Source organism: Durotheca rogersii (genome assembly GCF_024521655.1).
Source record: "Durotheca rogersii strain YMJ 92031201 chromosome Unknown GGS23scaffold_3, whole genome shotgun sequence".
NCBI classification, from domain to species: domain Eukaryota; kingdom Fungi; phylum Ascomycota; class Sordariomycetes; order Xylariales; family Xylariaceae; genus Durotheca; species Durotheca rogersii.
In genome coordinates, this window is record NW_026251234.1 from 2,358,294 (window position 1) to 2,380,436 (window position 22,143).

A 22,143-nucleotide genomic window follows, 5' to 3' on the forward strand; every position below is an offset into this window, starting at 1 on the left:
GCTCCGCCTGGGGCCGAAACCCAGTTCCGAGAATAAGGTAGCCCCTATCCCGGTCGAGGCGAGGATGGCGCCTGTGGGCTGATATTTAAGCTACACGATCTCGGCGCGAATGCGACGGGGCGCTGCATAGAAAGTCGAAGCCTCGAAGTCGAAGGGCGTAACGCCACGGTGCCTGCCGGGCCGACCCTCTCTCGCTTCCATGCAACAAGACTCATCACTCATGACTTGCGGTACGGGCACTGAATTGCCACAAAAATACCGGAATACGATCTGGAAGATGCATAGCAGAAGGCTGCACTGCAGACGCCACGGGAGACAGAATTGCTTCAACTGGGCAAGAGGACGAGGAGAGGGGAAAGGGCATAGTTTGCAACGTTAGCGACGTCCTACGCCATTCCCTGAACACGAAATCCTACTCGCAATTCTTAGCTTGTACTTCCAAAAGAGTTGCCGAAATAAAATGCCATCAATAGTAGGAGATAGTTTACCATTTGCCGACGGCCGATCACCAACTTGATCTAATCGGCACCAGCACTGCGGAAGACGCTCTGCCGAGGGCGGTTCTCGCGCTCAACGCAACCTAGCTGCGCGGGATAGCTAGGATAGATAAGCATCTGGACGTCTTCTTGACAGACGGAAATCAACGCCACCTAACTGCGACTTGTTTCGCGCGTAGTATGATATGTCAACTGTAACTAAAGGGATGATCAGTGGAGACAATGAAGGATGCGCCGTCGGATTAACTGCATTGCTCACGTCACTTGGATCAAAAGTCCGGAATAGTAGCAATGGGTTCTCGTGATGCGGTTCCCAGGGCCCCGAGCTATTGCGAACCTAGAGTCGCTAAGCGGGCACAAGCGAGACCTGCATATGCAGGACTCACGTTGGGATGGGAGCCCATGATATTACTGGCCGATTCTGACTCTCGATGTTGCGGGCAGGACGGATAATCGAACTGATAGTTTGCGAAGGCAGGAATAGTCGCAACGGACCATTCAGTTGGGTGATTTCAAGCACCCGGGTCTGGCTCCTATAGCATTTATGAACATATGGCATCGATATCGGCTTGTCGCACTAGACACGGCACGTTACGGTGAAGGGAAAGATGATAGCGCGGGTACACTAACAGCATCTGTGGGAACCCTTGCCATCCGCACCCGCTATGTGGTTGACGCAGTGGATGCGGAGTTGGGAGACAGGACTTGTCCGCCTACGTACGCGACGGACGGGCGACGGGCGGCGGCGGCGGGCGGCAGGCGGCGGATCTTAAAATGGGCGTAGGACCATCACGAAGTCTTGCCTGGCTTGGTACGGGGCCATGTCTGACTAAATGCGCGCGTTTCGTTCAGAGACCAATCGAAGTCTGGCGCTTTTGGGGTCTGAGCGGAGGAAAAGCGAAAAAGAAATAAAAGACAGCGCCGGTAATACCTACCTCTAAGGGTATCTAGGAGGTAGTGAAGGTGGATATGGGGGAGAAGCAGGCTCTGGTTTAAGACAACAGTCGAGACTTGGATGCCGTGCTCGCCTCCCTTGGAGCGGTGCGTCGAGCGAGCAACGAGGCAAGGTCGGCCGCACGTATGTACCTATGTCCACGTAAACCCCTACTTTATAGCGCCGGGAGGCCCGAGGTGACGACGAGCCCATTTCGTTCTCGATCTCGGTCGGAGACTTGCCTAGCATGTGAAGCTCTACGCTCGCCACAGAAAGCATGAGGAGCCATCGGGCACCTTAGGTAGGAGGTACTAAAGAGCAAGATAGAGGTAGGCATTTGCCAGGGAGCGAGAGAAGGGATGTTGACTGAAGCTTCTTGAGGCCGCACTTCTCCCTATTAGGCTACGCACCAGTCGAAGCTTGGAGCATTGGGCATCGCGCAACGCAGGGAGGGGAGATCCTGGCACTGGCGTCCGTTGCCGTGAATAGCGAGTGGAGGTTAGCCCGCTAGATTGAGTTAAGCCTGAAGGGCCGTAGCTGAGACCGAGCTATCTTAGGGCAGGCCGCCCGCTAAGCCCAGGGGCCGAGGGAAGAGCCGGTCCCTGATCGGAGCTTAACTAGGTACCTACCTAGGTAGGTCTTCTCCCCGGCAGCTATTCGCACCTTGTGGTGACGGCGTCCACCATGTCAGCCTCCACAGCCAACGTCGTCGTTTGCCCGATAACAGCCCTGACCCCTTATCACGCATCACGAGTGAAATCCCCCTTAGCACAACCTCTCCCTCTAGTTTCAGACGTGAGAGAATCAGGCCCCGACGCCCACAATCCGCCTCCAATGGTCGCTATGGCGCAGGCGTAGGACGCCTCGGCCGACCCACAACCGACAGGAGAAGGGAAAGAGGGCAGCTTGAAATGTGGCGTGGCTTTCGCCATACGGCACAGCCGGGCGTGTGTCTTCATTTCCCCTTTCCAGTGTTTCCGCGATTGGGACAGGGTCGGCCTATCCTCTGCTTCGGGCGGCTTCCGTGGCTTGCGCAACCCACCATTCCTTTTCACGACGAGAGAATGTCACGGTGCCGTGGCGGGTGGACGGGTCGCCATCGCGCGAAATATAGGCCCTCGGTCTATTGGCTACTAGTCCAAACGGGTAGCGGACAGCTCCGTGCTACCTCCTCGTAGCTAGGTCGTTCGTTCTGCGACAGCCAACCTCAGATGCCTCCCACAGCTCGGCACCTAGCTTCCTAGTTACCCGCCTCACACTCGCTGAGGGCCTGTATGTCCCTGGCTCCGGCTCGACGACCTCTCAGACCTTTCCGCTCGGAGAAAGAACAGGGCCGGGAAGATATACCGGCCATGGGTGTGTCGGCTATCTGCGCGCAGCGGCCGCCGGGAATGGATCTCGAGGTGGCTACGTGCCTGCGTTGCGGGAACCGGGTGGCTCAACACTGGGATGGCCTGGAGGGCGGAGGTAGGTATGTACCCAAGGTAAGGGGACAAGCAAGGTTGAACGGTTGTCGTGGGTGCCCGTGGGGGGGAGGGGGAGGGGGGGGGCAGGGAGGTACCTGGCAGTGGCACAGGCACCTAAGGTACGCGGTACCTGGGGTACCTAAGCCGTCTACACGATTAGGTGCATCCTACCTTACCGACCTAGGTACTTCACCGGCCTCCCTGTCCCTCCCTTCTCCCACACCCTGCCCTCGACGACGCCTGTAGCAAAGAGCTCGAATACGACTCTCCTGCCAACAAATCCGCATTCCTAACTTGGTCGTGCTCTACCAGACGTTCGGGCCAACGATACCAAGCCTACCTGAGGAGACAAGTGGCCGAAGCTTGCCCACCCTCCCGGTCAACCACATGTCACAGGGTTGAGATGAAGGGGAATTCCAGGAGTCGGCATTCATGTCCATCGCATGTCGGGCTGGCCATGATTCTACGGTTCATCACCCACTGAGCCACCAAGCGTATCCACCCCCAAAACAAGCATCGCCCACGCTCTCCATCTACCGCCTCCTCCATCCCATCTATCCGCCTGCTTGCGGGTACCCGACAAATACACACACACTGCAAGTCCGAATACCAACCATTCCCTTGTCCAGCCACCAAGATACACATCACCTTCACCATTTTCCCGTGTTCAGCTACGGCGTCCAGTACTCTCTGACCGAGGATACCATCTACTTCGACCACGCACTGTCTCCAGTCACTGTGTTCGATTCGCTCTGCGATTCGACCCGCTCCCGCATCGAGGCTGGCTTATACGATCATTAGGCGGCCCCAGACGCCACCGCGGTCCGTGTTGGCCGAGTTCGCCATTATCTTCCCTCGTCATCCCTGTGTAGATTGGTGTCGAGCTGTGTGTCAAGCCCCCCGACCTATAATTGAGACATCCCCCTCTCTCGTACATCCGGCCCCGTGTAGGCCAGTCAAGAGGAGGAGTGCTCGATACTGAAGACACTCTGGCAGCACCACAGGGGTTTGTGATATCTTCACCTGCTTCCCTTCAATCTCGAGTCTGTTTGACAGCGCGCTAATTTGCCTGTTGTGCCATCTAGCACCGAGAATCGAGCCTGACCATTGTGTAATTTCGATGTGGTCAACCCGGAGATGATCCGCACTGCATCGCCCACCCCTTGTGTCTTGTGACGCCCAAACCTATCCCATCTTCTCCTCGTGCCTGTCACGGATTCCTCGTGAACATTGTCCGTTCGCTGGAGTTGTCCTGCAGGTCTCAAGCCGGTATTGTCTCCTACACAAATTGTATTCCCGGACAAGTATTCTCTTGCTAACTTGATCTCTCTCAGCACAGCTATTCGATAGAAGACTTGGTACGCGTTGTTGTCGTTGCCAGCTTGCTAAGGGTGTACCCGTCGTCTGTGACATTGTAGTTTTTTGAGGTGTGCAATTTTTTTTGACTTGACCTCACCTCTAACCTCGCGATACGAGGAGATCACTGACACAATTTCCAGGAGACCTACTTAAGATCTCGAGATTTGTTAGAGAAGAAAAAAAAAATGGTCGGTGGGTTAGAAAGGTTAGAGAGGCTCTTCGGTGGCCCTAGGAAGAAGGAAAAAGGAAGAGAGGCCGGACGCCGAGACGCTTCTGATTTACCCCGATCCTCGCAGCCTAAAGATGGCGCCTATTTCCCGTCACCTCCCTTCATGCGGCCAACGTCAACGCCCATGAGACCTCGTGAAGAGCCGAATCGACGGACCAAAGCCGTAAAGGAACGCTCTCAAAGTTTACCTGAATCGCAAGCGGCGCTAAAAAGGCGATCCTCGACCGGCTCGAGCACTGTCGTCAACGAGCAATTTTACCCGGGTAGTCCTAAGCGACCGATATCATTGTCCATCAATCGCGCCAGGGATTCTCTCGACACCATACAACTATCCAAATACAATTTTCCTGAGAATATTCACTCGGAGGGGCCCACGGGCGGGGCCCCTTCGAGAGCAAGTATTATAGAAGAGTCGGCGTACGAATTCCTCACTCGTGGACAGGAGGCAGTGAACTTTCTAGATTGGTCTCCAAAGCGCGTTTCATCACTGCTGGATACTCTCGGATTGGACACCCTCACTAGTGATCTCGGTGCCATATTACCGGGAGATGTCATGGCATCACCGACATCGCCCTCTACCTCACCTGACCCTTCATCGCCTGCTATGAAAACGGACGCCGTTTTCACGTCTCCCAGCTGGTCGCACATGGAATCAAGAAATCACCCGAGCCAGGGGCCGCCATTATCCCCCAGGTATCAATCGCCGTCTCCGCTCTCGGGACCACACCCGGATTCACCGCCGATATCAGATGGGGAGGAAGAGCATTCACGCAGCTCGCTGGCCCGGTCAATATCACTCGACGGTCTGCCTCCCCTGGGCGAGATCACACCACGCACATCGCTCGACTGTGCTTCTCAAATTGCAGTAGAAGGCCTAGCTCGTAAGCTGTCCTATCGGGAGTCTTGGGGCGTTAGAGTACAAGATCCCGCAACAACAGGCATTGCGTCGGATGAAGTTCCACCCAACGAAACTGCACACAGTTTCCAGTCACAAGCGATACGAGTGGCGGCCAGTATAGCATCCTTTTCGACCGTCATAAAACACAGCGCAATCTGCGGCAGTATCACAGAGCCTACGATTGGCGACTTTTATGCGCTTCGTGACGACGATCTGGCCGAAAGCCTGCCAACTGAACCCGAAACAGATTCCGACGAGCCTCCGACGCCACCTCCGAAGGACTGGCCGAAGGCTGTTGACCGAGTCGCGTCTATTCGATATAAATCTGTGAAGCCGATTGTGCCGACGACTGCGATCAACCCCACTTCTGGAGAGTTCACTCCGCCCTGCACACCAACGGACTCTCAGTTCCTCTCCTTGAGTTACTCGCCTACTTTTGCATCGGGAGCACTGGGTGCGATATGGGCAGCGAACATTGCCAACAAGTACCAATTCGACCTCATTTACGTCATCAGCCTCTGGCCCGAGATGAAGGGCGAAAGCTTCGACCCCTCACTTCGCTCGCCTCCGGAGGACCGTCAAGGCAAATGCTGGAACGCGGACTACGCCGCTTCTCGGTGCGCCATTGTTGCCAATCCAAAATCGGGGATGGCAGGTCGCTTGCTTGCTGCCTACGGGCTCAACGAATTCGGGTCACCGTTCCGCATACACACCGAATTCCACGCAAAGATGCTCGGGTTTCAAGGGTGGCAAGAGTATCGTGACGACCTCGCGTCGCCGGGGATGATAGCGCGTGGGTGGACTTGTTCGTTCTACGGCGACCGGGTGCCAACGAAGCGAACCGGCGGAAATGTGACGCCAGACGTGTCGACAAATCGAGGCATAGTTTTCGCAGCGTACACCAAAAAGACGACCCAATCAGTCATTCCGGAAAGGTCTTCGCCGAAGCAGACGGCGATCCTAGGGAAGCTTCGCTCCGACGCACAGACGCTCATCGACACCTTGGTACACGCGGCATAGTTGTCTCATTCACGGAGGGAGGTAGTAGATGTCTCAGCATACAAGGGGGTAACGTGGTTTCAAGTATAAGGTGTCGAGGAAAGGGTGAGGGGGGAAGGGTAAAAGAAAAAAAAAAACGGAGTATAAACACACGAGAGTCTCACGATCACGGAAAGGCAAAGGCGCGGCGGGAAGGAAGGGCCCAAACGCTCTCTGATACCCCTGGGGTCTAACGGCGCATGTTATGTATTGAGAAGCGGTAGCTTGTGCGACTCGCCAGCCCGCAGATTTTACGTGTAGATGTTGAGATCGGATCGGTCTTGCGCGTTTCGCAGAGCTCAACTGCGGTATTAATTGTTTATTTACGCTGGGACGCTGCGCCGAGATGCTGCTAGTGAATCCTTCGTTCGTTCGGCCGTCGAGCAGCACGCTCGGTTCCTGCAAGGACAGGCATTGTTCTATAGGTAAGGTAGGTAGGTAGGTGCCGCGTGGGATTCGGAGCTGTGCTAGCAGAGGTATGCGTGGCTCGCGATGTGCTCGAACCTGTTAATTCGCACGGCAGGTCGGCGTTACCCAAGGTCAAACAAGCTCACCACCACCACCATGACCCCCCCTCCCCTAGGTATTACCTACCTATATTTCTCGGTGGCGGTCCGTGCCACGCGCCCTCTCACGGATGCAGCGGACGCATGCTACCCTCCACTCCCCTCCCCTCCCTCCCCCTTTTCGGCCTATTGTGACGAGCCAGACGGCCGATCAGGTAGGCGAGGCGCGTGTGCATTGCCCGGGCGCCACGAGCCGACTGCTACTACACAGCATGTGTATGTTCACGTGTGTAAATGCAGTGGTGGCGGCGGTGGTGTGTGTAGATGCAAGTAGGTAGGTACCTAGGTAGGTAGGTAGGTAGGTTACATGCCATTTCTCGTCCGTCCGCATGTGTGTGGCCGAGTCTTCCCATAACCGGGAACCCCTCCCCCCCCCCTTCCCCCCAGTCTTCCCCCCCCTGGTATCTCTGAACGCTGCATCCGTCGCAATGTCTAATAAACAACCCAATAAATCAAGCGCTGACGGCCGTGTGACCTCGCGCACACCAAGCGATCCCGGAGCCCGACTTCGAGCTTCTACCCTATTCCCCTCCCCTTGGAGCGCCCTGCCGCGGTAGCATCTATCCTCGCGCCTACTGCTACTGCTGCTGATGTCGTTGTTGCCCCTGTGGCTGGGCCCGTCGCATTTCTTCTCCCGGATCTCGACTACGCGGCGCCTCCTCCTCGCCGTCGGCGGCCGGCACGCCGTCAGTGTGCGGCGCCTCCTCGCGTGCACAGCCGGCGGCGGCCTGGGCGCGGAGCTCGCGGGCTTCGCGCTCGAGGAGGGCGGCACGGTCCTCGACGCCGCGCGCGATGGCGTGCTCGATCCTGCGGATCTCCTCGTCGATCTCGCGCGCGAAGCCGGCCGCGATGCGCTCGTCGATGCCGCGCAGCTTCGCGGCCACGCTCTCGAGCCGCGCGGCGTCGGCGCCGGGAGCGCGGTCGGTGATGTTCCCGTCGTCGCTGTCGTCTAGGCTTGCGTCCTTGTGCACGTGTTGGTGGTGGCGGTGGAGGTGGGTGCGCACGTTGCCCGTGACCGAGGTGTAGCTGTCGGGTGTGTTCATCTCGATCTCCCGCTTCGTGTTGTTGTACATGCGGTCGATGGTGGCGACGACCTCGTGAACGTCGAGCGAGCAGCCGGCGCGTGAGAAGTCGCGCTCCCGCTGCTCAATATACTCGCGGATCTTCTTCCACTCGTCGCCGTAGTACTTGAGCCGCGACGGCAGCCCCGACCCTTTGAGGAAGGTCAGGAAGCCTGCGATTATGGTGTTGATGGCTCCGAACGCCGTGATCACGCCGTTGTTGGCCCCCGCCGCGCCCATGGCCGTCAGCGACGCCGCTACCACGATCTGGAAGAAGTAGCACGCGTTGATGACTACCGAGTAGACCTTGAAGCTGTCCTTCGCTTTCTGCTCCGACGAGACGACGCGCGTGTATATACCGATATTGGCCGCTGGGCGTGTCCCCACCGGGCTTTTTACGCTGTAGCCTAGGTATGGTGACGTGCTGATGCCCACCATAAGGCGGTAGAGCGTTAACGGATCATCTTCGGGAACGCGGTAGGTCCAGTTGTGAAGGGGTGGTGCATGTGTGACAGCCTCTGGCACTTCCACCGCTGGTGTTCCCTGTGTCGACTGTGCCGACTGTGCCGTGGTTGCCGGGTCCGGAGCTGCCGTCTCGGCCCCGTGCCCTAGAAATTGTTCTTCGTCTATGCGACCTTCTCGAGGCACCCGTCTGATGATTAGCCGGGAAGCCGAGCGGATGAAGGACCCCATGGTATCGTTCCTCTCCCCGCTGGCTGAGCCGAACCACACGATAAACACAATATAACGCCAGGATCACGAACCGCGGATTGGAACAGGCTAGTCGGCAGTACGGAAGCCGGCAATACGGGATGTGTTTTAAGCACAACATACGTACCGCACGATGCTTGTTGTCGTGATTTCAATTTTAGCCCATCTTAGTGGAAGCCTCAAAGAGTTGTATAACGGGCAGCCGAGTTGTTGCTGATCGGCGTCACCAGCCGCTTTAACGCTGCACCAGTCGTCCTCGCAGCGAAGGAGCTATTGACCGTCGCTTGAGCAGACAACGAACTGGGTACCTGCGAAGTTACGTGCCAAGTGATGAGGGTGCGGGAGTCCAGGAAATGCGAATGAACGGTACGGTATGGTCTTTGCTGTCTGCGGATTTTGCGAGCGCAATTTGATTCGATGCCCTGTGACTTGCATTCCTGTCTAAACCTATACATCGTGGTAAAGGGGATATATGGAGTCACCAAGTAGCCAATGCAGAGGCGCCGGAACACCCTGCCTATTCCTCGCTATGGATCGTGGAGCCCTTCTCGGCGATGCGGCTGATGGGGCTATACGAAATGCAAGAGGAGGAGTAGGGGATTCAACGAAAGAATGGCCAAGTGAATGTGAAAGGTGACGGGTTGGTGGTATCCCGTATATTCGTACGTCGTAGCGCTACTTGGAGATATGCCAGTGGACACTGCCCAGTCGCCAATGCCGGCTACACCACCGACTACGAGCGAACCCGAGTTGCTGTTGCCAAGACCCCCCTTTTCGCGTGGGACGGTACGAAAATCTGCACCCCCTTTAGGAGCCCATGCTGCATAAAAGCGAAATATGCCTCTGAGGGGCATTGGGCAGCTATGTCACAGGCCAGGACGCGAATGGAGACGAGAAACTGCATGACGAAAAACCGGTGGACATAGCCTGGCTGTATTGAAAGATGGTTTGGAGCCTGGCGTCCCACTCGGGGAGGCTTTGGTTAGAGCCCATCCTTTGGCAAAGTTGAGGTTTATTGGCCCACTTGGCTGTAGGCATTTCGATGGCAGTCTGACGTTGATCGAGGCGACCCCGGTTGGGAACACCTGCTGTCTACACTGTTATGAATGCCTCATGAAGGCTCTCGCTGGGCATGAGCAAATCACGAGGGGGGAATGGAGAATCCACATTCCGTTCTGGGAATCTATAATGGCTCTCCGCGTAATCACCTCGAAGTGCTCTTTTGGTGTGTGACTGGCGATGTTGTATGCAGGCTATTCCGAGAATTGGCTACTGACGTACATGGTTAGTATATGGGTGTTCTGCACATGGGTTGAGCCGTCCGGCTTTTACTTGGGACGCCAAGGCATCAAAGGCATTCCTTGTGAAAAGGGGTCACGGTGCCTCCGGTATGGGTTGAGCTGGCGTGGCATTTCGGCGCGGGCCGCCACCGCTGCATGCATTCTTGACACCAACGTACAGCGCCGTGCAGTTGTCAGATCGACGAAAACTACGCCTTCAACGACGTCAACGTCGGCTTGTCGACTAGCATGCCCTGGCAATGCTCTTGAGACGGTTAGTCTGTTAGGCATGGGCACCGCCACGATGCCGCACAACGCGATGGACGGGGGTGCGTGTATTACCAAAATGAGGTATCCTACCCGGGCTCATTCTCGGATTTACTGGTGAGGTATATATGCAGCCTGGATATGGGCCTTCAGCGTAGGATGTCACCACCAAGGCCCTCAACACCTCGTTCGATGCCTCGTGAGTATTGGACCGTACCGAGGCGTCCGTTCGAGAGAGGAGAGCCGTATGGAGGAGCACCACGGTTTGGTGGACGTGGCATTGGCCCCAACCACCCGGCCTCTTATTGGGCGACTGCCCCATGGCTCGTAAATCACCAGCACAGACGTCGCCTGCGTAAATGGGCTCGCTGTCCAGCACAGAAGGGGATCATCATGTTGTGAGCGGGAAATCTAAATGCTGAGTCGTTTCTGGGTTGCGGGTTCAGAGGGGTAATATACTATTAATTTCATGAGCCCAACCCAACCATCTCTCTCTGTTTGATAGACTCTAGGCGTAGCCGTATATCTCGGACGATAGGGAGAATGGATATGAGCTTCGGACATCTGACGTGCCTCGTGCGATCGCCGATTTGGATACAGGCCATGTCGACCTGACTCGGGAGAAATGTATTGTCCGCGATGGATCTGACGGTGCGGACTTGGTATGTGAAATCAAACTCATAACCTCATCAGTAATAACGAACCGAACAAGGATATCTTGGCTGGGTACCCTGGGTACGCATCCGTTGTGCTTCATTAATTCATGAAGGATAGGAGGAACAGGTGGTGAAGGTAAGGTGATGTCCGGAACAAGTCATAATGCTAGCCATATATATGAAGTCAATGCAAGGAATAACACGCTGACTAACAGATGTCGGCAACCGGGGCGAATTGAGTTCCGTGATCCGGCTAGTGTGGAGGAAGCACCTGACAGGAGCTGCGGGAAGGAGGTGCTTGGCGAGATATTCATCACTCCGGGTTCGATGATACGTGAAGTCATCTATGCCAACACCGAAAAACCCGTCGATGAGTGTCAGAAGATATTCGGAAGATGGGCAAGAAACCCCATCGGTAACCTTCTCTCGTCGCCTCACCTATCTACCTAAACGCTCCCAGTCCGAATATTAAGCACAAACGCCTTAAGTATGAATCTAGAAGACGTCGAGGAGGGCCGCGCGGCCTCGGAGAGCCTCGACCCGTACCAGCAAACGCACAATTTACTTCGACACATCGCCCGCAGCTTCATCGGTCGATGGAACCATCACGGTTCCGCCCAGCCGCACTCTGCCCCTAACTCTTTTCTCTCAGACGTCCCACGAACCTCCCCCGAGCGGCTCGCGCGCGCGGCCGTCGGCACGCCCGACAGCAACTCCGAGCTCACTGTCCTGTACTTGGCGTACGGCTCAAACCTGTCGTCCTCGACCTTCCTCCGCTTCCGCGGCATCCGGCCCATCAGCCAGGTCAACGTGTCGGCGCCCGGCCTCGACCTGTCCTTCGACCTGCCGGGCCTGCCGTATTGGGAGCCGTGCTTCGCCAACGTCGTCCCGCGCAAGCTGCCCAAGCCGCCGCTCCCGATCCCGGGCGACCCGCCGAAGCTGCCCCTCCCCCCCGCTCCCCCTGCTCGCCCCTCTCCCCCTTCTCTTCCCGGCAACCTGCCGCACGTACATCCGCCGCTCCCGCACACAGGCGTCGGCTGGGCTGGAGACGGGGGGGAGGTCCAGGGCGGAAGACAGCCCCCATCGACACTGCTCCCGGCGCTCCCGCCGGCGCCCCCGGTGTGGCACAAGGGCCTGTACGGCGTCGTGTACGAGGTCACGGCGGCCGATTACGCGACCATCATGCGCACGGAGGGCGGCGGGGCCGCGTACCTCGACGTGCTGACGCCGTGCATCGCGCTGCCGCCGGCGCTCCGCATTCCCGAGAAGCCGCCGATCCCGGAGCCGCCGGCGCCGCCCTTCGTCGCGCACACGCTCCTCGCGCCGCGTCTGCCCGCGCCACCCGACGACGACGACGACGACGGCCGCGGCGCCTCTCGCCGCAGCTGGTGGACCCGGCTCCTGCTCCCCATCCGGCGCCCCGACCCGGACTACGCGCAGCCTAGCCCGCGATACCTCGGCCACATCCGCGACGGCGCCCGCGAGCACTGCCTCCCCGACGACTACCAGGCGCACCTCGCGCGGCTGGCCGCCTACGCCGCCACGACGCGCCGCCAGCGGCTCGGGCGCTGGCTGCTGCTGCTCGCCGTCGCCCCGCCCGTCGCCCTGCTGCTCGCGCTCGGCGCCCTGCTGGCCGACGGCGCCGGCACCGTGCCCCGCTGGCTCGCCGCCGCCGAGACCGTCCTGCTCAACCTCGTGTGGATCGTGTACGACCGGCTTTTCAAGCAGTCATTTGGCGACGGGGAGCACACGATAGACGACGAAGACGGCGGCGGCGACGGCGCGGGGCAGCGGGGGACGAGGGCCTGGAGACGGAGCGATATCGTGGGTGCTGGGAGTGCGAGGGGCAGCGAGAAGAGCGCGCTGCTGGCCGATTGGTAGAATTATACGGAATCACTACGAGAGCAGCAATGTTTACGCGGGAATTCAGATAACAGCAGGGAGGTAAATTCACGAGTATCTCTTTTTCGGGCATAGGATATCACATCATGTTCACTTTGTCTGTTTACGTAGCCTATTACTTTACCGCTTCTGGTCCTCCCACCCCCTTTCCGCCCCCTAGATTAGGCTGTGGAAATTCCGTGTCAATCGCTCAGGCGGCTATCACGGTTAACCCTTGCATCGTATACGGGCTTTCGGATCCATTAAATCTTATGGTGTAGACGGCCCTTTGAGTTCTTTCGTAGACTTTCTTTTGTCTCTATTGGCACGTCGACACTTAGGACTCGGTCCTCGCGACGAGATCAGGGATCTCGTCAACGGTGTTGCGACCCTCGAGGATGTCGTGGACGGCGGTGAAGAGGGGGTACTCGTGTTCGAGGCCGCGGCGCTTGAGGAAGGAATTGACCTCGGCGGCAGTGCTGGTACCCTGGAGCTTCTGGCCATTGAGCTCGGTGCGCTCGACCTCTTGGACCGTAATACCTTTCTCGATGGCCTTCTTAGCGCAGCGGAAGTTACGGCCGCCGCTGCAGCTCGTGATGAGATCAGCCACCCCGGCACTCTCTTCGGTGAAGGTGCCCGTCAAGATTGTCTCGCCGAAGAATTCGTGCCCGAACTTGACCATCTCGAGCAGTCCGACACGCATGATGGCCGCCTTCGCATTGTCGCCCCAGCCCCGCCCGTCGACGAAGCCGGCGGCGAGCGCGACGATGTTCTTCAGCGCGCCGCCGAGCGAGACGCCCGCGACGTCTGACACCATGCGCACGTGGAAGTAGTGACGGTGGAAGAGCGCCTTGAAGGTTTCATGGTCGAGCGGCGGGTACTCGGGCGGCACGGGCGTCAGCTTGGTCTTGCTAATGCGACCTCGGACGTCTCGGTGCGGCAGATTCGCTAGCGGCGTGATGCTAAGCTCGGCCGCCGTGGCTCGCGGCGACTGGCGGTTCGGTGTCGCGGACCGGGGCGTCGCGGTCTGGGACGGGTTACGCGAGTTGTCCATCAACGGGGGGTCGTAGGCGATCGTGGTCTCAGACCACTTCTCGGCCGCGATCTCCGACGCAATGTTGGCGCCCGACAAGGCGCCACAGTAGATGCCGAGGCCCTCGCCAATCCATTCCGAGAACAGCGAGATGCCCTCATCGGTGACGTTAACGCCCTTGATGCAGGAAATTCCTCGGGCGAAGGGCACGATCTTGCCCTTCAGCTGGCTGCAGATCCTGTGGATGAACTGGTGGGGCAAGTTGAAGATGAGGATGGAGGAGTCGCGCACGGCATCTTCAAGTGAGGGGTTCGCGATGATGTTGGTGGGTAGCTTGATATTGGGGAGGTACTTGACATTCTCGTGGTGTTGGTTGATGATGGAGGTGAGTTTTCGCGGCTGCCCCTCGTACGTCACCTCCTCCTCGTACACCCACATGTGAACATCGGGCTCGAACAGGTCGGGGTGTTCCAGGGTATTCTCGGCAATGATCTTGGATATGGTCGATCCCCTGGGTTACGTTGCAATTAGCCCGCCAAGTCACGAGACAGAGATTGGACCACCCACCAATTGCCGGAACCAATGACGGTGACCTTGTGCTTCCTGCCTTGCACGCCGAGCAGTGCCGGAGCCATGGTAGAAATTCGAGAATACGTCCGTCTAGCACAGCTAAGGGGGTTGCGATACAATAGCAACGTCACGGGGATCCGAGCGGGCGCGGAGAATCGGGAAGAGGCAGCACGAGGGTATCTCAAACGACACAAAATTGGCATGAATTGGGGAGTAGGCGAGGGGTGCGGGACGTATCTCAGTCAATTTATAGCCGCTCAACAACCTTGCCGTGGCCCAGTGACGGATGTCTCGCCTGGCGTTCATGTGATAGGCGAGGATGCAGAAAGACTGACGATACAAGATCCAACCGGGCTGGCCGAGGCCACTTGAGAGAGGAGCAAAAAGGCTGTGGCACCGAGCAAAGCAGGCCCAGCGCACACACAGCTTGAAGAAGGATGACGCAGGATGATGGCAGAATGCTCTTCACCGCCTGCCGCTATTGGATGTCGACCAGGTGCAAGAGCATACCCCAGGCCAGGTTACAGGCTGGTCTCGCGGTGGCCAGCCTAGGCACAGCGGGTTGCATCCAGCTGTCGCCCCCCGCTCTGCCCATCCTCGCGTCCGAGGCAAGAAACGCGCGTTGGACGCCGACGCCCGAAGCCCGACGCACCCCTTCCCCTTACTTGCCTATCGTGAGGTAACATGCCTGCCCAGACGGGTGCGGCGGGCGTTCTAGGAACGAGACGGTCGTCCGGGAGCGCCGCAAGGGAAACGAGAAAAGAGACGGGATTCGGATTCGCGCATGAGCCTCGGTAGGGCAGCCGAGGCATACCCGCCTGGTTAAGGTCTGTATTATATGTGGATGGGTGCACTGCCCCGGTATAATAGATGGGTATACGAAATTGAATTCGATGGAACTCGTGGGATCGAACGGAACAGCACACGGCACGTAGTAAATAGGATAAATAGGACGCGTACTCGGTCACGAGATGCTGAGGTGTTGATGTTGCTACACGGCGGCATCGCGGAGGTAGGCAAGCTATGTGGCAGGGTCCAACTTATCAACCTAGTAGGTACTTCACCACTATTCGGTAGGGCAATTTGGGCTCTATACAGAGGTACCTAGGTGGGTATTCCAGGGGGGAACCTCCTAGGGTTGGATCACGCCGAAATAATACCCTGGTGACGGGCATGTTACCTTCGGTACCTAATGGTATATACCAACGCGGGTGGGTTCAAATAAGGGGCGCGTAATGGAACGGCAGCATTTCAGAACGCTACACTTTTTTTTCCACAAACAACAACACCAGATGCCTGGGAGCGAGGTCGTTTTTATTCCTTTTTCGACACCGAGTTCAATACCACACAGAAGCCCCGGCTATCTCTACAGGTCGTTAAAAGACTAAGAAGTACAGCATGCCAAGTCCGCAGCAACATCACCCGTCCCGAAACCAAAGAACAGCAAATGGTCACAAATCCTTGCCATAGATCTGCTGCCAGGTAATCAAATCATATTCACCTGCCTGCGCCGACGACTCCCTGCCGAGGAAAAAATCGAATACTCTCCCCTTATATGTACCTATACGTGTTTACCTGTAAGGTAGGTAGGTGTTTGTTCATGTGTGGCTCACATCTACAAAAAAAATCAATGAAATATACGATGAGAAACATACCAAAAACACCGACCGACACCCCGGGAATCTAGACACTATGTACCCGCGTTTCGCAGCGCAGCTGTATCCCCTCCTGTTTACAAGAGCTCGCTCACCTTCTCCGCCTGGCCGGCCACCATGGTCTTGACGATGCGGATGTAGAGGTCGAGGACCTCGGCCGCCTGCTCCTTGCTGAAGACGCGGTCGTCGTATCCCATCTTGAGCCTGTGGCCGCCCGAGACGTCCTTGAAGACCTCGAGCATGATGGCGTAGTTGACGAACATGGTGACCTTGCTCATCGCCATGACGATCCAGCGCATCGTGTCCTGCTTGCCGACGGCCGGCTCGAACGGCTGGAAGAGGAAGAGGGTCTTGGCCGCGCGCGCCTGCCGGTCCGCGCCGAGCGCGTGGTAGATGTCGCCGAGCCCGGCAACGCCGTTCTCCGTGATCTGCCAGAAGCGCGATTGCGTGTCGCGGAGCAGCGCCGCCACCGTCGTGACGCCGGGCTCGTGCCGCGACCGGAACGGCAGGAAGTTGGCGCACGTGCCGTTGATCAGCTGCGGCTCGTCGAGGTCCACGTTGCGCCCTGTCAGCAGGTAGTCGTACGCGACATCGGCCCCGCCGCCGCTGAGTCGCGATAGCAGCACGCTGTACGCCGTCTGGAATGCGATCGACGCCGTCACGCCCGCCCGCTGCGCGAACCCGTTGACCGGCACGTCGATCGTCGCACCCACCACGCTGCTGACGCGCGGCTCCGACAGCTGCGTCGGGAACGTGAAGCTGCAGCCGTCGAGGTACTCCCTCCAGAACGACAGCACTTCCTCCCGGTTCTGGTGCGTGTACTGGACAAAGGTCTTGAACGGCGTCGGCTTCGGCACGGGCCGGCCGTCGCGCAGCGCCGCGAACTGGTCGTCGAAGATGCGTAGCAGCGTCCCGTCGTACATGGCGTGGTCGAGCTTCGTGCATAGGTCCATGCTGCCGTCCGGATGCTTGAGGAGCAGATACCGGACGAAGGGCCGGCCGAGCTCGAACATGCGGTCCCAGTGCTGCTTGACCAGCGTCGTCTTCTGGCTCTCGTCCGCGCACTCAACGATGGCCAGATCGAGGACCGGCTTCTTCAGGATAACCTGAACCCAGCTGAGCGGGTCCGACTCATCCTGCTTCAGGTACATGGCTCGCAGGATCTGGTTGATCTCGGTGAGTTTCGTTGTGAGACCCACCCACCTGTCGAAGTCGAAGCCGTGCGGTAGTGGCCGCACCGTCATGAGCTGCCAGAACTGGCTTTCTGTGTGGCCCTGGGTGAGGAACTCTACCTGTCCCGGAGCGCATTGGTAAATTTCCTCTACATCCTCGGGCGCGACGCCGGCGTCTCGCAGCCTCTGGTGGACCGAAGGGCGGACCACGAACTCGACGGTTTGCGTAGCGGCCGCCTTGATAGGCTTCAGCCGAGTCGCTTGCTCCCTTAGTGTAGGGTACGTGACGGCGTCGTTCACAGAAAGAGAAAAGTTCTGACGTCTAAGCATGCTGACGAGGTTGATGGCCGCGATAGAGTCACCACCGTACGTGTAGAAGAGGTCAGAGGGGATAATGCTTTCGGGAACGACATCGAAGAGGTCCGCCCATGCGTCCCGGAGAATCTTCTCTGTATCTGAGAGCACTTCTGAATAATCTGCCGGCTGTGTATTCACCATCCCAGAATATTGGGCGAGACTGCTCGGGCTTAATTGCTCGGCCAATGCACCCAGCACCTTTCTGTTGATTTTCCCTGACGGAAGCAGCGGGAACTTCAAGAATGGCAGGAATACCTTGGGAGCCATGTAATGAGCAAGCGACGTGAGGCGCTCGAGTATAGCTGCCGGGTCGACCACGGCCGCGGGGTACAATAAGTCGCCCTCGTTCATATCCTCCGTCGGCTGATTGTCTTGAGGCACGTAATAAACCACGATCTGCTTCTTGCGCTGGACTTGCGCGACACCCACGACGCAGCTATGGATTAAGTCTCCAGCATGCGACAGCACTGCGTTTTCGATCTCGCCGAGTTCGATGCGGAAGCCGTTGATCTTGACCTGGTTATCTTTGCGTCCCAGACATTCGATCTCACCATTCGGAAGCCAGCGTGCGTAATCGCCCGTCCTGTACACTACGGAGCCATCCTCTGCGGTTTGGAAGGCGGCTGCTGTGATCTCTGGACGGTTTAAGTAGCCGATGGCCACTTGGGCACCGCTGACGCAGAGCTCGCCAACAGCTCCGTATGGTACAGGCTTCATCCCATTAGGATGGAGGATGGAGGCCTTGACGGCTTTAAGCGGATAGCCCACACTTTTAAGATTGCCACCGGGGACAACCTTTGAAACAGTCATGAGGATGGTTGCCTCAGTTGGACCTATAGTTCACGTGTGTGTAAGCAGGGTATTGTTCTAAATGGCACGCTTAAAAATGGAAGAACTCAGGGAGTGACACATACCATATCCGTTATACACGTCCATCCGAGTGGCCCACGTTTCCACGACCTCGGGCGTGATCGGCTCACCACAGACAAGAAGGGTCTTCAGGGTTGGGACATCATCGGGAGCTATCAGCTTCGAGATGGTCGGGGTCAGCATCATTTGCGTGACGCCGAATCTGTTGACGCACGAAGCCAGGTCTGCAATCAGCGTATCCTGGTCGGCAACAGAGATGGTGCCGCCCGAACTGAGCACGGTAAACACGTCGAAATAGGAGGCATCGAATACATAGTTCAGGAACCAGAGGACGTGCCATTGATGGTCAACTCTGCACGCCTCGATCATGCCTTCCGTTGACGCTGCTACGGCCCCGTGCGATACCTGGACGCCCTTCGGCAGACCGGTCGACCCGCTCGTATAAATGACATAAGCGAGGTCTTGAGGGGAGTGATTGTGGAGGACAACCTTACTGTTGTCTAGGCTGCTCGTGTCGAGAGTATCGAAGTTAATGACTTCGCCAGAGAAGGCGTCAAAGACGCCCGAATGGATACTGTCGGTGATGGTCACTTTTGCTCCGACGTCTTTGGTGATAAATTCGTTGCGATCCTTCGGATTCTGCGGATCCAAGGGGGTGAATGCCGCACCAGATTTGAGGATACCGAATACGGCGACGAGGGTGCTGATCGACTTCCTCATACATATCGGGATAATATCCCCCTTTCCGACGCCCCTTGCCCCCAGATAGCGCGCCAATTGGTTTGTCGCAATCCCAAAGTCTCTATAACTCAGCTTCGCACCCGAAATGTCCTCGAGAGCTGTCTTCTCTGGGTATCTAGCGATCATGTGCTCAGTCAGAGAATAAGCAAATAGGTTAGGCGTAGTGGGATGCTCGATGGATATGGAGTTGAGAAAGACTTCTTCTTCCGCGGACGTAGGAGAAAGTTGTCCTACGAATGAAGAGGGTTTCTCTAGAATGGCCTTGATGGTTTCTAACACGTTCCCGAGTAACAGGTTCGCCTTTATCCGGGTTAGAGATCCCAAGAGGCGCAGCTTCAACACTCCTTCAGTGGGCTCTGCTTCGAGCATGGTGTACTCTACATGATTCGGCTCGAAAGGGGCACATTGCTCCAGGATGTCGATACTCTTGGCAGCGCCACCTTCGCTATCTTTAATCAGGACGTTGACCATAGTGTCGAATGGCGCAGAGCTATGACCCGAGGACTTAAGAATGTTTCGCAGTCCGAGTTGAGCATGCGGTGCACATTCCCACATGTCGCCCTGGATTGAGCGCGCTAAGTCGAGCAAAGAAATGTCCGGGTCAACTCGCGCCTGGAATGGCACAGTCGTAATAGTCGGGCCGGCCATCTTCAGAATCCCAGGAACCGGTGTGTCCCTTCCGGAGAAGGTGGCGGCGAAGACGACATCGCTCTGGTTTGTGTGAAGAGAGAGAACGATCGCCCACGCCGCGTATATCAGAGATCCGAGAGACACTTTGTTGGCGGAGGCGAACGTTTGGACGTCCTCATGGAGTTCAGCAGAGACCAGTGTGTTATCCTCGGTCATGTGGCCCAATATACAAGGGTAAGAGCCTTCCAGCCTGCTCTTCCAGAAGCTTTGCAACTCATCCTTGTTCTGTCGCAGCAAGTGTTGCACGAAGTGCGCGTGGCTGGGCCTCTCCTGCAACGACTTGCCGGCGAGTACGGCCGCCAGGTCGTCGAGGTAAAAGCTGTTGGACCAGTAATCAAACAAGGCGTGATGCATGGTAACCGCAAGGACTCCGTCTCGGAGACTGGTGAAATGGACAAAGGGGCCTCCAAGTTCCATCGGCCGTTTTTTAGCAGAGGAAAACTCCTCCACAGTTATATCGAGAGTCTCCCAAGAAAGCGGGACGTCCTTCTTAACTACCTGCAGGAAAGACGTCTTGTTTAACACGAAAGTGGTCCGGAGAATTGGGTGCTGTTCTAAGAGATTCTCTAAGCCATTTTTGACGACGTTAATGTGGTGGCCCTTGACACGATAGTATCGGCGATAGATATACGTGGTATTACCCTGCAGTGTATTTGCCAGGAATGTGTCTTGCAACGGTGTTGTCGGGTATGCGTCTTCCACTCCTGTCCGGTCAAGTTTGGCGGTTGGCGGTAACAATGAAAATGGCTCCGTGCTCAGTCCCGAGAGAGCCGTCTCTCGAGGCTTCGTCTGATTGAGAAGGTCACGTAGCGAGAGTTTGAGGATGTCCGCGACGCTGATTTCTAGATTGTGCTCGTGGGCTTTCGAAGACACCCGGATCGCATCTAACGACGAACCCCCCAGCTCTTGAAATGTGTCATCGGAGGAAATGCGCGAGGGAGGAAGGGAGAGAACTTCGGCCAGTATATCCCGGAGTTTACTACCGCGGTATTCTGTCTCGCTGGGGATTGAATGACCGTTTAACTGTCCGTTCGGGAGGGACTGGTGGGTGGAGCTGCCCGTGGAGAAGTTGAGGAGATAATCTCGCCCAAGGTCCTGAACATGCCTCACTAGGCGTGGGATGTCTACTTTTCCATTCACGTTCAGAGGAAGGCCCTCTTGCCGCAACCAGTATGTCGGCACCATGTAACTGGGTATATGCTTCTTCAGGAGTTCCTTGAGCTGATTCCTCAGATCGGACCACTCAAGCTCGTTTGACTTGGTGATGATGACAGCCACGAGAGCCTTCTTCCCATCTAGAGATGCGGCAACAACGCTGGAATTCAGCACGCTAGAGTGAGTCTGAATGATTGTGTTGGAGTCTCCAGGTTCGACTCTCTGGTCGTTGATCTTGACTTGGAAGTCGATTCTGCCGACCATCTCAATGGACCCGTCTTCGTGAGCGATAACCATGTCCCCGGTTCTATAAAGACGACCCGGGCCGAACGGGTTGTCCATGAATGCCTCGGCCGTCTTTTCCGGGCGGTTAATGTAGTGGACGGCAAGCTGGTCTCCTCCGAGGCATAACTCTCCCGGGATGAGTAATGGGCTCAGCTCGGTCGTTCCCGGGTTTAACACGAACGAGGTCGTGGTATCACTCGGGCGGCCAATGTTCTGCGGATTCTGGCCCAACACCATTTCTCGGCGCCAATTCACCTGGGTGTTTTCGCTTAAGCCGTACGCGTTAAGAAGTTCGAGCTCGTTCACCCACATGGGTATTAATGCCGGGTTGATCAGCTCGCCCGCCACAGTCATTCTTCGCAAGCACGGGACAGTGCCAGGGGTCAGGAGTAGAGCGGTCGAGGGTGTTACGTCGATAACATTGATCTGCATTTGGTTGATAGTACGTCCGATGTGGACTGTCAGGTTCTCCTTGCTGGCTAAGCATAGACAGCCACCTTGCTTGAGAGTCGACCATACCGAACGCTGAGCAGCTGAGAACACCGGGTTGTGGAACAGGAGCTGGCGGAGGTCCGGCAAGGTTGGAAACGCAGCCAACCCAGACGTGGCAGAAGAGTGCCTCTGTTTACTGTTAGCGCTCTGCACAAGTTTTTTAATCATCGGTCGGTTCAGCGTACATGAAGGACACCTTTGGGCTTTCCGGTCGACCCTGATGTGTAAATAACGTATACTGGATCCGAGGGTTCATAATCTCGGAACAGGTTGGCGTCAT

General features: G+C 57.1%; 5 protein-coding genes across 5 annotated transcripts; 2 read left to right on the top strand and 3 right to left on the bottom strand.

Moving 5' to 3' along the window:
* Positions 1 to 4,302: 4,302 nt before the first annotated feature.
* Positions 4,303 to 6,953, top strand: GGS23DRAFT_553074 (uncharacterized protein). The gene has a single exon (XM_051515448.1). It carries the CDS (start codon positions 4,442 to 4,444, stop codon positions 6,401 to 6,403), a length of 1,962 nt encoding a protein of 653 aa, XP_051375706.1. The 5' UTR covers positions 4,303 to 4,441; the 3' UTR covers positions 6,404 to 6,953.
* A 612-nt stretch (positions 6,954 to 7,565) lies between these two features.
* On the bottom strand, positions 7,566 to 8,741 carry GGS23DRAFT_593726 (uncharacterized protein; the record flags this gene model as incomplete). The annotated part of the gene is made up of 1 exon (XM_051518064.1): positions 7,566 to 8,741. One exon carries the CDS (start codon positions 8,739 to 8,741, stop codon positions 7,566 to 7,568), a length of 1,176 nt encoding a protein of 391 aa, XP_051375707.1.
* A 2,388-nt stretch (positions 8,742 to 11,129) lies between these two features.
* On the top strand, positions 11,130 to 13,012 carry GGS23DRAFT_615660 (uncharacterized protein). The gene has a single exon (XM_051520727.1). It carries the CDS (start codon positions 11,452 to 11,454, stop codon positions 12,841 to 12,843), a length of 1,392 nt encoding a protein of 463 aa, XP_051375708.1. The 5' UTR covers positions 11,130 to 11,451; the 3' UTR covers positions 12,844 to 13,012.
* A 168-nt stretch (positions 13,013 to 13,180) lies between these two features.
* Positions 13,181 to 14,511, bottom strand: GGS23DRAFT_593728 (glycerol-3-phosphate dehydrogenase [NAD+]; the record flags this gene model as incomplete). The annotated part of the gene is made up of 2 exons (XM_051518065.1): positions 13,181 to 14,387; positions 14,444 to 14,511. 2 exons carry the CDS (start codon positions 14,509 to 14,511, stop codon positions 13,181 to 13,183), a joined length of 1,275 nt encoding a protein of 424 aa, XP_051375709.1.
* A 1,211-nt stretch (positions 14,512 to 15,722) lies between these two features.
* GGS23DRAFT_553089 (uncharacterized protein) lies at positions 15,723 to 21,361 on the bottom strand. Its single transcript, XM_051515449.1, has 2 exons — positions 18,545 to 21,361; positions 15,723 to 18,463 (listed from the first exon to the last, which is right to left on the bottom strand). Exons 1-2 carry the CDS (start codon positions 21,348 to 21,350, stop codon positions 16,179 to 16,181), a joined length of 5,091 nt encoding a protein of 1,696 aa, XP_051375710.1. The 5' UTR covers positions 21,351 to 21,361; the 3' UTR covers positions 15,723 to 16,178.
* Positions 21,362 to 22,143: the final 782 nt, after the last annotated feature.

Bases quoted from the DNA above. Each gene is read 5' to 3' on its own strand.
- GGS23DRAFT_553074 (XM_051515448.1), top strand. From the start codon at position 4,442: ATGGTCGGTGGGTTAGAAAGGTTAGAGAGGCTCTTCGGTGGCCCTAGG.
- GGS23DRAFT_615660 (XM_051520727.1), top strand. From the start codon at position 11,452: ATGAATCTAGAAGACGTCGAGGAGGGCCGCGCGGCCTCGGAGAGCCTC.
- GGS23DRAFT_553089 (XM_051515449.1), bottom strand. From the start codon at position 21,350: ATGGTCGGCAGAATCGACTTCCAAGTCAAGATCAACGACCAGAGAGTC. The intron at 18,464-18,544 runs GTATGTGTCACT...CGTGAACTATAG, and splicing joins GGACGTGTATAACGGATATG to GTCCAACTGAGGCAACCATC.